General features: G+C 36.1%; 1 protein-coding gene across 1 annotated transcript in view; it reads right to left on the bottom strand.

Annotated features, from left to right (window-relative positions):
• LOC150077095 (uncharacterized) overlaps positions 1–13,711 on the bottom strand; it is a 282,019-nt gene that overhangs the window by 122,564 nt on the left and 145,744 nt on the right. Inside the window, exon 9 of the mRNA XM_090386247.1 lies at positions 1,630–1,761. Within this exon, the coding sequence (XP_090242373.1) occupies positions 1,630–1,761 (132 nt within the window). The remainder of the gene's footprint in view (positions 1–1,629; positions 1,762–13,711) is intronic.

Below are 13,711 nucleotides of genomic sequence, written 5' to 3'. Positions count from 1 at the left end.
AAGAGGAAGAATACGATTCTTCCTCTTGCTCAGATTAAGAACCTGAGGTAGCATAGATTCAACTGAGGAAAAGGTTGACTGGTGGAACAGACTTCCATCTCTTGATGTGGAAGGTGACGGCCTAAATAAATTTAAGGCTGAGCTGGACAGGCATTTGGAATGAATGGAGGGGTGAAATGGGAGATTTTTTTTTTTTTTTTTTTTTTGGCTGATGCTGCATAAGCTTTCTTTCTTACATCATATGCCTCTACTAATGCTAATGCATCCAGCAAGCTTCCCATGTTAACCATGTGATGGAAACCACTGACAACTGTGAGTACCCTCTTGAGAAATTTTATTTAAAAAAAAAAAAATTTTAAACCTTTGCATTCCAGCATTATCTTCACCATCTTTCCAATGCAGTTCATCTCTAATAATAATAATAATAATGGGGAAAAAAAAAAAAAGACCAGCTGAAATGTGATATTCAAAAATTATTTAATTTGGGTTTACATAAGCTAATATATAAAACAGCATGGCAAAACATTTTAAAAGCTTTAATAAAATATTTCTTCCTGGAAGTAAATATTCATGAAACTTTCCATCCAGATCATCAACAATTGACACTAATAATATTCAGCATTCATGCACTGCCATACACAACTGTGATAATATGACAGGTAGACCATCTCGCTTTACAGAGACCAATGATTTGAACATGCAGTCGTCCGTGGACTCCATCAGCTTAGTCTGGAGAAGTCTGGGATCAGTTTCCACTGATGACTAGAGGAATTTCTAAGGTCCTCTTTAATTGAGGCTGTAGTTAACTAATTTCGATAACTCCTACTGGTTTCCACCAGTAGGAGTTACTGTTGGTTTTCCAGCCAGCATAACATGCAAACTGGACCATTAATGTCCACACTTCCACACACAAAATACATAACTACAGATGTGAGCAATAGTTCTAATGCCATTAAACAATAATGTGCATTTTCTGAAATTTGAATCTAACCACACTCAAACTCAATGGACTGCTGGGCTGCATGATTTTGGTTGGTAAATGGGACATTGTGGCATTACTTGAGCTATCACTTTGAAATCAATATCTCAAATAAATAATCTTTTGTAGCTTATTGCATAACAGTGCAACCTAATGCATATGGTTTATATGCTCAGCATTTGTCTTTTTATCTTTCACAGATATCATGTGTTTTAAATGGAAATGTAATCATTTCATCTATTGCTGTCCTGCACTCATATACTGATTTGAATGCAAATACATCTACTCCTGAGTGGGGCAAGTTCAATGTCAAGAGTATACTTTTTGGCAGACTAATAATGGTATGAGCATGGGTTGGCAGAAGTAGTGTGTATATGCAGAGAATGGCAGTGACCTGGAATGTGCCCACAGATTCAGCGCAGTGTCATGATATGGCCTGCACACTACTGTAGTTTGGGATTCCCTGATGTAATCTGATGGACAAATTACTTTTGTAAAAGTCTTTATTTAAAGATAAACAGAATATTTATCAAAAATTGAATGCATGTAGTGATTAAAAATTAAAGTTTACATAAAAATTAAAATATAATGTACATATTTTAATAAGACTGAACGCAGATTGCTAATTCAATAAAATATTAATGACATACATCAGCTTCAAAGCACCTAAGATGACCATCATGTGATGCAGTAAATAATGAGGTTTGTTGGGAAAATGCAGTTATATAAATGGCACTGACAGTTTTTTGATGATCTCTGTAGACAACAATATTAGTTGGGTCCTAAAATAAAAAAAAAAAAAATTTTAAATTTATTTTTATGAAACAATTTTTTTTTCTAAATTAAATTCTTCAAAATCTTTAAAAATTGACATTTATAGGAGGGGGGGGGGGAAGCAAGAAAGGAGCCTTTTCAGGTGAATTCCCAAAGATGCAAAGTTCCAGTATATCCATCTCTCCACATGTAAAATAATCTAATTCCAATAAACAAATTTCAATGAAATTTTATACCTGGCTTTTTAGAAATATTCGCTGAGCCATTTCAAATTTCATTACAATTGGACAACTATAAATCTGTTAATTATTATTATTTTCTTCTACATATCTGAGATTATCTATTTTTTACTTTTCTATGGTGCTAGAAATTGTTTGTAGCAATGCTAGAAATTGTTTGTAGCAACTATTTGGAAGGCTTCATGTGTAGCATAGTGGATGTGTGGAAAAGAAAAATTCTCAATTGATGACTAGAGGAATTTCTAAGGCATAAAGAATGGTTACTTTATGAAGAGCTTATTTTTGTTATTAATTTACTAAATAAATAAATAATGAATTATTACTATTTATTCTATTAACTACAGAAGATCCAATTATTACACACTGTATTTCAATTTTTATTAAATTTTGGGAGAAAATAAGTACATTACAAAAAAAAAAAAAAGTTAGGACATTACATTGAAATATAAAGGGTGATTCACTACCAGTGCAACAAAGTTGCAGGAGGTGTAGGGGGCACAAAGACAAATTGGAATCACATAGCATTGCAGGGTCCAAAATGCCTTCGTCATGCGGTAGAGGACGTTGAACGGGAAGTAAGTCATGTGAACAGCGATCCCACTGGAAGTCAGCATTTGCAAACAATTTCTGTTGAAGAAACAAAGTAGCAAAAGTCCTCCGGAGTGGATAATCTGCAGGCTCCAATGATTGGACACGTTGCAGATGGTATGAACTCATTTGGTTTGTTGACAGTATCCTCCATACAGTGGATTGGGAAATACTCAATCGTTGGCCCATCGCTCGAGTACTCGTACTCGGATTGCCTTCTGCAAGACATAGGACATTCTCCTCGTTGGCGTCCTCGTCGTTCGCTCTCGATTCATGGTACCTCTCGTGAAACAACCAGTCTCACGTAACCTTCTGTGCACACGTGTGAAAATCGTATCATGAAGAGCACGCCTGTGCAGGAACGTTTCCTGTGCAGGAAACGTTCCTGGTACAAGCGCAGAGCGGCGCGCCCATTACAGTCCGCAGCTCCATATGCGAGGTGCATGTCGGCCAGTTCAACGTTTGAATACTCGTCCATCCTACTGCCTCGGGAACCAGTTCGCAAATGCTGACTTCCAGCGGGATCGCTGTTCATACGACCTCCCGTTCAACGTCTTCTACCGCATGACGAAGGCATTTCGGACTCTGCAATGCTATGTGATTCCTATTCATCTTTGTGCCCCCTACTGCAAGTTTGTCACACTGGTAGTGAATCACACTGTATATGCAGTGTAGTGAAAACAGTTCCTTTTTATAAGCTATCATTAATTAATTCTTGTAAAATTAAAAGTAAATAAATGTTTTGTAAATAAATAAACATTTATTTAACTTCTAATAACAGAAAATATGAAAATTGAAAAAATTTAAGAAAAAAATTTCTGAAATATAGACACTGATTTTACATTTCATGCATATTTGATTTATTTATTTTTTCTTAAATTAACTGAATTTTTCCCATTTCCTATTATCTATCTGTAATTCTCGGTATAGTACATGTCACTTCTAAATGCACTATATCCTAGTAAGTTAAATGCACTATATCCAAGTTATATCTACACATACCTTGTTTACATCACTTCTAGGAAAGCAAGCCCCTAAAAGTGTGCCCACTAGCCTAATTCACACAAACCTGTAAGTATTCTGAATATGTTCCCTGCCCCCTCTGAAGCTGTTCTACTCATCTGCCAGTAGTTATGCTCTTGCTTATATGTGCGTCTTGGAAAATAATTTGCAACTCAGTAAAAAGATTATGTAAATGCTGTTACTGGCAGAACAACTATGAAGTAAGCTATAGATATCCCTCACCAAGTGGAACACTCTACAATCATAGTTTCGGTACTTACAAACATTTCTGAACAAAAATTTAGAAAAAATCCCATATTTTTTCTTTAGAAAAAAAAAAAAAAAGGACCAAATGTGGAACAAATATAGAGAACACATGGCAAGGAGAGGTCAAGCAGGATTAACTTTCTTATCTCTGTACTATGATATAGCAGCACTAGAGGAAAATGAAGAGTTGAAAAACACAACAGAAGAATGGAAGCGGTTTTCTTAGAATATGGGTTCAAAATTAACACAAAAAAGACAAAAATAATGGTTGCCGGAAAAAGAGTCAAAGAAAAACAGACAAGATGGAAATAGATAAACAAGGAAATTGAACAAGTAAGTTCATTTGTATATCTTGGTAGCAACATCCAAAAGGATGGCAAAAGCTATTTAGAAATAAAAAGGAGAATTGCCATAGCAAAAGAAGCACTTAGAAAAGAAATCATTTATTGCAAGCAAGATAAACAAAGGAAAAGAGGAAGAGATTCGTGAAAACCTATATATGGAGTATACTGCTGTATGGATGTGAAACATGGTTGATAACAGCAACAGACTAGAGGAGAATTGAAGCATTTGAGATGTTTTGTTGGAGAACACTGATGAAAATCAACTGAAGAGACAAAATGATGAATGAAGTCCTCAGAATAGTTGAGGAACAAAGAACAATCAAGAAAACCATAATAAAGAGGAAGATGCAGTTCCTCTTTGAAGGGAAAAGTAGAGGACAACCAAGAATCACACTACCTGATGACGTGCTCCGACTCAAGAATGAACTACAGGGAAGCTAAACAAAAAGCCCAAATTCATGTTGAGCGGAGAAAAATATTCATTCAGTTTGTTAGCTACATGAGCAAGATCATCAACAGTTGAACCATCGATATCAAGTGGACCAATCTGATTCATCCCCTTCCTTCTGGAGTTTACATAAGTAAAGAACTCTTTGATGTTTTTCTTTGCATTCTTTGCCAAAGATTTCTTGTAATCTGCCTTCGCCTGCCTAACCTCCTTTGTAACTTGGTTACAGACCAGCTTATATCTATCACAGGCGTCTGTGTCACATGTTAATTTATATGTATCCCATGCATTTTTCTTCTCTGTCACATGTCTAATTAGTTCATCTGACATCCATTTAGGCCTAAATCCTGAACAATATTTCTTTGTTGGTATGAAAAGCCTAGTGGCTTCCAAGATTAATTCTTTGAATGCTTCCCATTTTGAATTTGCTGTTGGTAACATCATCATTTGGTTCCACTGTATAGAATTTAAATACTGTCTCAGATCACCGTAATCACCTTTACGAAAGCAAAAACCCTTCCCTTTACCCTTGATTGTAGATACCTCTTTGAGTAAATCCCACTTCAGCACACTGTGATCACTGCCACCTAGTGGTTACTTTATCTGCAGATTCTTGATGCATGAAGAATCACTAGTGATAATCAGATCAAGAGATTTACTTCCTCTAGTTGCCCCCGAACATGCTGCTGTAGAAAGCAATCAACCAATAAATGCACAAAAGCCTTGCTAGTGTGTGAGTGAACAACCCACAAATTCCAGTCAATATCTGGGAAATTAAAATCCCCCATTATAAGACAGTCTAATTTACTGGCCCACTCTATTTCTCTGCACAATTGCTCATTATACTCATCAGATTCATTAGGCCTATAACACACACCTACTCTCATTTTTCCTTTCCCAGTGCTTATGTCACACCAAACAGACTCAGCATTGAATTGTCCACCACCATCAATTCGATGCACCCCCTTAGATTTTGTGTGTTTCTCATCTAACAGCATAACCCCTCCTGTTGCCGACCGGGCTAGCCGGGTGGGTAAAGTGCCTGCCTGGCAACCCAAAGGTCGCAGGTTCGATTCCCGCCTCGGGCTTGGATCAAAGTACTGCAAAAACCTTGGGAGGTGCATTATGGCCACAGAAGCCTATGTGCCAACAACTACAAAAAAAAAACCCTCCTGTCCTGTCTATCCTTTCTGTACATATTGTTCTCCCCAAATTCAAGTTCTGCACTTCTAATGTCTGTGTGACACCATGTCTCTGATATCCCAACAATATCTGCCTTTGATGTCTTGACTAGCACTTCAAGCTCATCGAATTTATTAACTATACTCCTAGCATTGGTGTACATGCAAGTATACATGGACCTGTTACTACTCTTAGCCCATGTATTTATTTGTTCCACTATGACTCCCAGCAGTCCTGGAAATTCCCATTGCCTTGCTTTCCAGGCTGCTGCCCAGTTGCATTTCAATAGAAGTAGTGCAAGAATACCTTTAACCTCTGCCAGTGGCTACTGTTAATCTATTAGCCTATGTATCCCCCCCCAAGCTAGCAGTTTTCTGACCAACCTAACTCTGCCTTGATAGCATCAGCAAATATTCTTGCGCCCTTTGTATTTAAGTGTATCTCATCTCTGTAGAAGCAGTCTCTCCTGTTAATTAGCACAGACCAGGCTGAGAAAAATTCTACCCCCTTGAGCCTTGCACAATCTCTCCAGGGCCGAATTGATCAACAAGGCTCTCATCATATACTCCCTCCTATCGTGTCTGGGCAGAATTGCAGACACTTTCAAATTCAACCCTAACTCACACTTTTTTCCAGCATTGTCTTGTACTTGTTAAAGCAGTAAGTTCCAGTTCATACTGCTTTTTATTCTCTTCTGTTATCTCAAAGACCTTTGTATTATTATTATTATTAGCTGTATGGTACAAGTAAGCCTGCAGCTTACACTGCACCAGCCAAAAAAAGAAAAAGAAAGAAAAAAAATTTCTGAATTACCCCGAGAGAGAGAGAGAGAGAGAGAGAGAGAGAGAGAGAGAGAGAGAGAGAGAGAGAGAGAGAGAGAGAGAGAGAGAGAGAGAGAGAGAGAGTAGAAGGAATCAACAAGAAATAGAAGAATGATGATATCCATCTCAAGACCCTGGGGTTTACTCGAGTCAGTTTTTTCGTTTCTTTTCTTACATCTATATCAAGTGTGCAACTTACCATTCTGTGATCACTTCCAACATTTACCTTGTTCAGGACAGTAACATCATTCATGATATATCTTCTGTTAGTGAGGATGAAGTCGATTTCATTAGTTGTTAATCCATTTGGGCTCTTTCCTGTCCACTTTCTGTTCACCTTTTTCTTGAAAAAAGTGTTCATTATTGACATTCCTCAAGATTCTGCAAATTCCACAAGTTCTTTTAGTGCAATCTAATTATAAACCTGTAGAAAACTCGATCTTATTGCATTTTCAATAATACCGACAGCTGGAATTCTGTGGGATTATATGATATTATGGTGAAATGTGTTACTCCTTCAATGAAATCTTCAATCATGTAAAAAACATAAATAAATTTTCAAAATCTGATCTTCATTTCTATTTTTGAAGCTTCGTAAACAAAAATCGCACAGGTAGCAAAACTCACCTCGCAATCAGTGAAATCGTGCAAATTGGGGGATGACTGTATACGATATCAAAATTATTTTTTGCATCCAGTTCCTTTATGATCACATCACAGTATTCAATCAAATTAGTCAAACAAGATTTCCCCCTAACAAACCTATGCTGTGTCTGAAGTTAATTGTAGCGTTGTCTAGATCAGGGATTATCAATGGGAGCAAAAACTGTTTTTTGGGGGGTGAAAAAATCACGAGTATTACAATTGTTTGTGGTCCTCCAAAGTTCGACCTTACCCGACGAAATCTTATTCCTTAATATTTAATTTCTCTCATTGGGTTTTCTTTTCCCCTGAGACAACTGATTTTTAACATATATGTATATTATATTAGGAGTAAGAGAGAAATTTTGATAAAAGGAAGACAGTGTGCTGATTTAATTCAACCACCTTTGCTTTTCACAGACATTAAATGCCAATGTGCTTTCAGAGGTAATGTCTCCACAATCCTTGGCGTTTGCGCCTTTCTGACAGCTGCGACTGTGGTGGGCATGGTTTATTTATTTATTTATTCTTTTGTTTTATTAGGTTCATAGAGCACTTTAAGGCTATAAGCCTCAGGTTGTAAAATAATTAACTGACATATAAGTTGGTTAGTAGTTGGCTGCATGTAGAAATGATGCATGGGCATCATTTCTACATGCAGCCAACTACTAAGTAACTAGGAAATGGCATCATTTAAGTACATCTCATATTATGAATACCTTCACAACGAGTTTCAATGATATTGCATTACCTCGAATAAGCAATGCTTCACCAGTGGAGAAGACTATTTTTACCTATTCTCAGCAGATACCACCACCCAGATGGCACAGTTTGAAAAATGGTAGGGGATAAAACATTGTGTTATCCACATACTATCCCTAATAGGCTTGGGAAAGCAAAAAGGTATAGGAAAGTGACAGGAGGAGAGGAAGAAGAAGAAGAAATGCCGTCGAAAGAGAAAAGAGACAGTTACTCCTCACACTCACTTGCTGAACTAAACCACTCATAAATCCCCTGAATACAACGCTTCCCTATTAGGGAAGACTGTTGCTATCTATTTGCGGCAACGAGAGCCTCATCAAGACGACCCTCCCCCAAAACAAAGTCAGATGGCTTTCTAAAGGAAACTGTCTAACAAGATTTGTAAACCTTTTTGCTACGATAATTTGTTTTTTAGAAAACGAAAGAGACAGATTTAGCAAAGGAGATCAACAAACACAAAAACAGCATATACTATATGGCTTAGATTCTTCAAAAACTTCAAAACTTAATGAAGTATCACTTCAACTTCAAGGGAAATTAATTATGGTGATAGACTACACACATGTATTGAAAGCCTTCACTGAAAAACTGGAAATATTTGAAAGCAATTTAATGGTAAAACAATTTCATGCTATTCAAGAGTTAGCTGAAATCAATGAACCTCTCACTGAGAATGATCTTAAGTATTATTCAGATCATTTGTTTCTTTAACAGGTGAAATGAAAAATAGATTTTCAGATTTATTTTCTTTTGAAGTGAAGCTATGGATGTTAGAAATTCAAGAACTCGTTGAATTAAAATGTAATAAAGAATGCAAATATAAATTAGAAAAAGTTGGAGTGGCTGAGTTGTGGGGATAAAAAACAACTAAACTTCTTTATCCAACAATGTGGTCTGAAATGGCCAAAATACTTCTTTATTTTCTGTCTTATAGGGTTGAAAGTGGTTTTAGTTCAGTAAATAAAATATTAACAAAGGAAAGAAACAGAATTGATATATGTTCAAGTGTAGACATTAGAATTAAACTTATTAATATCATACCAAACATTGAACTTTTAGCTGAGACGCATCAGGCTCAGGGATCATTGAATAAAAAAAGTAAGTATAAAAATATTTTCTTGTTTAAAATTTCATGGGGGACAATTGGGAAAAAAAACTTTCTAAAAAAGCCCTTTTGGGGGCAATAATTAAAAAAAGCTTGAGAAATGTTGGTCTAGATCAAGGTTTCTTAATCAGGGGTCCGTGAGCTTGGATGGGAAAAAAATCAACTCATTAATTTCCTTCACTTATGAATGTATATAATAAATTACAATTGTATTAGCTGTATCTGTAGTCACCAACAGAAATAACAGATATTTTCATATCATATTATAGTTATTGCATATCTCGAAAAATTGTTTACGCTCATCGTTACTTTGAAATTACGGCAGTTATTAGACCTGCCGCTAGATCGCACTTGATTGCAGTCCTGCTGTGGACAGACTATCGTGCGACGTAGTTGGCAAACTATCCGGCAAATCAGCGCCTAGTAGGCCACTTTTAACACGAATGGACACGCTGGCTATGACTGTAAACCAGATATGTTCAAACACGTCCTACAGTTTAGATAACAGTTGAAGTATGTAATTTAACCTTTTCACTGATATGTGCGTGTATACCGGTCCAACGGTGGAGGCCCCTGCAGTGCTACAGGTGTGTATGCATGCCCACTGTGTGTCTGTCGATGCATACAGTCTTCGTATATGTCTTTCTTAGTTGCTAATATTGCATTAATTATTTTTACGATAATTATTTAACATTTGTTACAGACCAAATTTAAGTTGAAATGTCGAAGAAAAGGAAGTATGATGAAAACTATGTATTATTTGGTTTCACTTGCATTAATGAACTTGACGGGACTCAAATATCGCAGTGTTTTTTGTGTGGAAAAATTCTTGCAAATAGAAGCATGAAGCCAGCAAAACTGAAAGACCAGCTCAAGTCTGTCCATGCTGAAAATGCATCAAAAATTCTGGGTTTTTTTCGTGGGAAAAAATCTCAATTCGAAAAAGCAGGGACACTTCCAAAACTTGGATTTGCCATTTCATGAAAACCTTTTCTTGAAGCATCCCATAAAGTTGCTTACCGGATTGCCAAGCAAAAGAAGCCCCACACTATTGGAGAGACTTTAGTAAAGCCACGTGCACTGGAAATGGTCGAACTGGTCTGTGGACTGGAACAGAGAAAAAAACTGGTAGCTGTTCCCTTGTCAAATGATGTAATACATTCTAGAATAATTGATATGTCTTTTAATATTTTGAAGCAGGTCATCGAGGATATGGCAGCCTCGCCATTCCCCTTCAGTATGCAACTGGATGAAACTACAGACATTTCTCAATGTAGCCAGCTCCTTGTTTTTGTTCGCTATGTGCATGTGTGCATGCTGACACCATCAAAGAAGAATTCTTATTTTGTGAGTCTCTTTTGGAAACTACAAAGGCTGTCGACGTTTTCGAAATGGTGGAAATGGTAAAAATATTAGTACAAACGTTTAGGGGAGTTGGTAACATCTAAAGGAATGTGAATTGCATAGGAACCCATAACCGGAAACATCGGTACACGGCACTGTTCATCAGCGCCATGTGGAAATGGTAAAAATACTGGTACAAACATTTAAGGGAGATGGGTAACATCTAAAGGAATGAAACTTTGAATGGAAGGGAAAACTTCATTCTCTTTGCACTGATGGAGCTCCTGCAATGCTTGGTAATACATCTGGTTTTGCTATTTTAGTGAAAAAAGAAGCTCCTCAAGTTGTCATCACTCATTGCTTTTTACACAGACATGCACTGGCAACAAAGACTCTTCCAACAACCCTGAAAGAAGTATTGTCAACAGCCATAAAAATTATCAATTTTTCAAAGTTATCAATTATCGCTGTCACTTATTCTCTGAATCATCGTATTCTTGCCAAGTGTGATGAGGTTGTATTTTAACAAAAGGGCAATTTTGGTAAGATCAGAGAATATATCATATTGGAGGTGTGTTTCCAGAGGATGCCTTGGGGCTCAGTGTTAAGACTTCTTCTCTGAAATGCAGTTCTAGATCAGTGGTTGTCCAAAGAGTTTGAACATGCATTTAGAACTGCGTATGCTGATGATCCAGTTGTCCTTGTTCCATGGGATCAAGAAAAATGATATAGGACAGGGCTAAAATTGTTAAAGGTAACTTATCTGAATGGGCAAATATAAATAAACTCAAAGTTTCATTGTCAAAAACAAGGCTTGTGGTATTTAAAAATAAGCTGGATCCAAACATATCACCAAAGCTTTTAATAAATGACAAGCAGGCTCCTTTTGTTCAATACAAAATATTTAGGCTTAGTTAGTGACAATCATTTTAGTTTCCAGATCCATGTCAACAGTTTAAATGAAAAGATTAGAAATTTTGCTGCTGCTCTAATTAGAATATTGAGAACTGAATGGAGACTTCAGAAACACTTTTGAGGTTATATTACAAGGCTATATTTTTGCCTATAATATCTTATTCTTCAGGAGTTTGGGCACATTTAGTTGAACAAGTGAGATCCAGGCTAAGTTCTTTCAATTCAATGACCAATGCTGTTGGCAACCAATTGCATGTCCAGAACTGTATCTATCTAATAGCACTCTTCAATTTGAGTGGAGCCCTACCTGTGGATATGCACATGATGCATGCTGGAATGCTTTACAAACTAAAGAAGGGCTTACTGGATACTATCATAGGTATCACAAGTAATCCTGATGTTCCTTTTAAGCTTGAGAAGAAAAACTTGCTGCACCAGTTTACTGTAGCTTGGCAAAATAGATGGGAACAGAGTGAAAAGGGGGCAAGTAATTCATTTATTCATCAAGGATGGTAGATAAACTGAGGATAAAAATACGGCTAAATGGTTTACGCCATCTATGCAGACATCTAACTACTTACTGGCCATAGGTCTTTGAGACAAACTTTTTCAACTAAGGTTAGAGCCTGATCCCCCTACTGTCATTGTGACCTAGAAGAGTCATGGATACAGATTTAAATTACTTAATTTTACAAATTTTTGTGGCACCCCTGGTGTTATGGTATAAAGTTATGGTAACTACAGTTATGTGAATTTTCTGACGCATTTAATTCAGTCCTAACTCTGATAAGAAGGTCACAGTTGGCATATGTTATGTTGTGTAAAGTTGCTGTTAGGATCTTTTTGTTAAATGAGTAATTATTAACACGTTAACCATCTTATGCGGGACTGTACAATCTTTGCAAGATATTTTGAGATCATTTTAATTTTTAACTGTAGTTGGAACTTTGATAACAAGACTTGGTTTAGTGATGGTTGCACAGAAGGGAAGTACAGTAGACTCTCGATTTTCCGGGATAGATGGTAAAAAAAAAGTTCCCGGATAATCGATTTTTCGGTTAATCCAAAAATACAGCAAGTCCCCGACATACGTAAGAATACGTTCCAGAACTTCTTAATAAGTCAAACTTTATGTAACTAACTCGGAAATGACTAATAAAATATTGCTACTATATCCTTGATATGCCAAAATTACAAAAACCACTTAATATCGTCCGAAGAATGAAGAAAAATAGTTATATTTTTTAATTAGTTCAATTAAAAACTTTATCTGGGGCCAGCGTGGCCCAGATAAAGTAGCCAGCGTGGCACATAAGAAAAGAAAACATAAAAGGAAGAAAAAACGCATGTTATTGTACTGTAAAAACTGATTTATATTTCATAGCCTTGGTTGTTATAGTTAACTCCATTGGTGCCGATCGCTTCACCGCTTCTCATATTCTATCTTTCTACTTTATTGTGCTCACCGTTGCCACTAACAAATCTGAATTCCGCACAATACTTGTTAATATTTGGCCATTTTCATACATTGTTATTAGTTTAATTTTCTAATCCAAAATGATCGCTTTCCTTTTCTTGATAGATTTACTAGTAGCGCTGTCACTTATTCTCTTAGTAGGCACCATGATAACAGTCAATATTTAATTTTCTGAAAAGAACTTCACAGGATTAAGGCAAAAACTCACTATTACACCCCACGTGAGCTCACATTTTACTAAAGCAAATTTCTGGAGGTCAGTGCCATAAAACAAAACAAAAAAAAAAACACCATTATAAACGGATAGTAAACTCGATCTTATCGCATTTGCGATAATATCGATAGCTGGAATTCTGTGGGTTTTTATGTTATTATGGTGAAATTTGTGTCCCCTTCACTGAAATCTTGTCTTATAAAAAAAAATATAAATAAAATAACATAAGTCTGAAGCTACATAAGTCGGGGACTTACTGTATCGAAAAATGTTCAGTAACCTACATAAAAAATATGGCGATAAATATATATATAAAAAAAAAAAAAAAAAAAAAATGAAAAAAAAAAAACTTAGCAAAATGCATGTCCAACACGTGAGTAGTGCGTATTGGACATGCATTTTTCTTTTAAGATGTCGATTTTAAATCTAATAGCTTCCCTCTATTTTTAACAATGTTGCATATGGTTCAGTCACCAGCATTATAATGGTTCTTTACAGATTTAACGGACATACCGTTTTCAAAATTTTGAAAAATTTCTAGGTTTTGTTTAATTGAAAGTACAACTCTTGCGTTTGCCCATCATTTTTGCGATTTCTAAACAAACAAA

The sequence above is a fragment of the Mastigoproctus giganteus genome, chromosome 12 (genome assembly GCF_048544385.1).
Source record: "Mastigoproctus giganteus isolate SK-2022 chromosome 12, ASM4854438v1, whole genome shotgun sequence".
Taxonomy (NCBI): Eukaryota; Metazoa; Arthropoda; class Arachnida; order Uropygi; family Thelyphonidae; genus Mastigoproctus; species Mastigoproctus giganteus.
The sequence above is the reverse complement of the archived record's forward strand: the minus strand, read 5'-3'. Positions and strand labels throughout refer to the sequence as shown.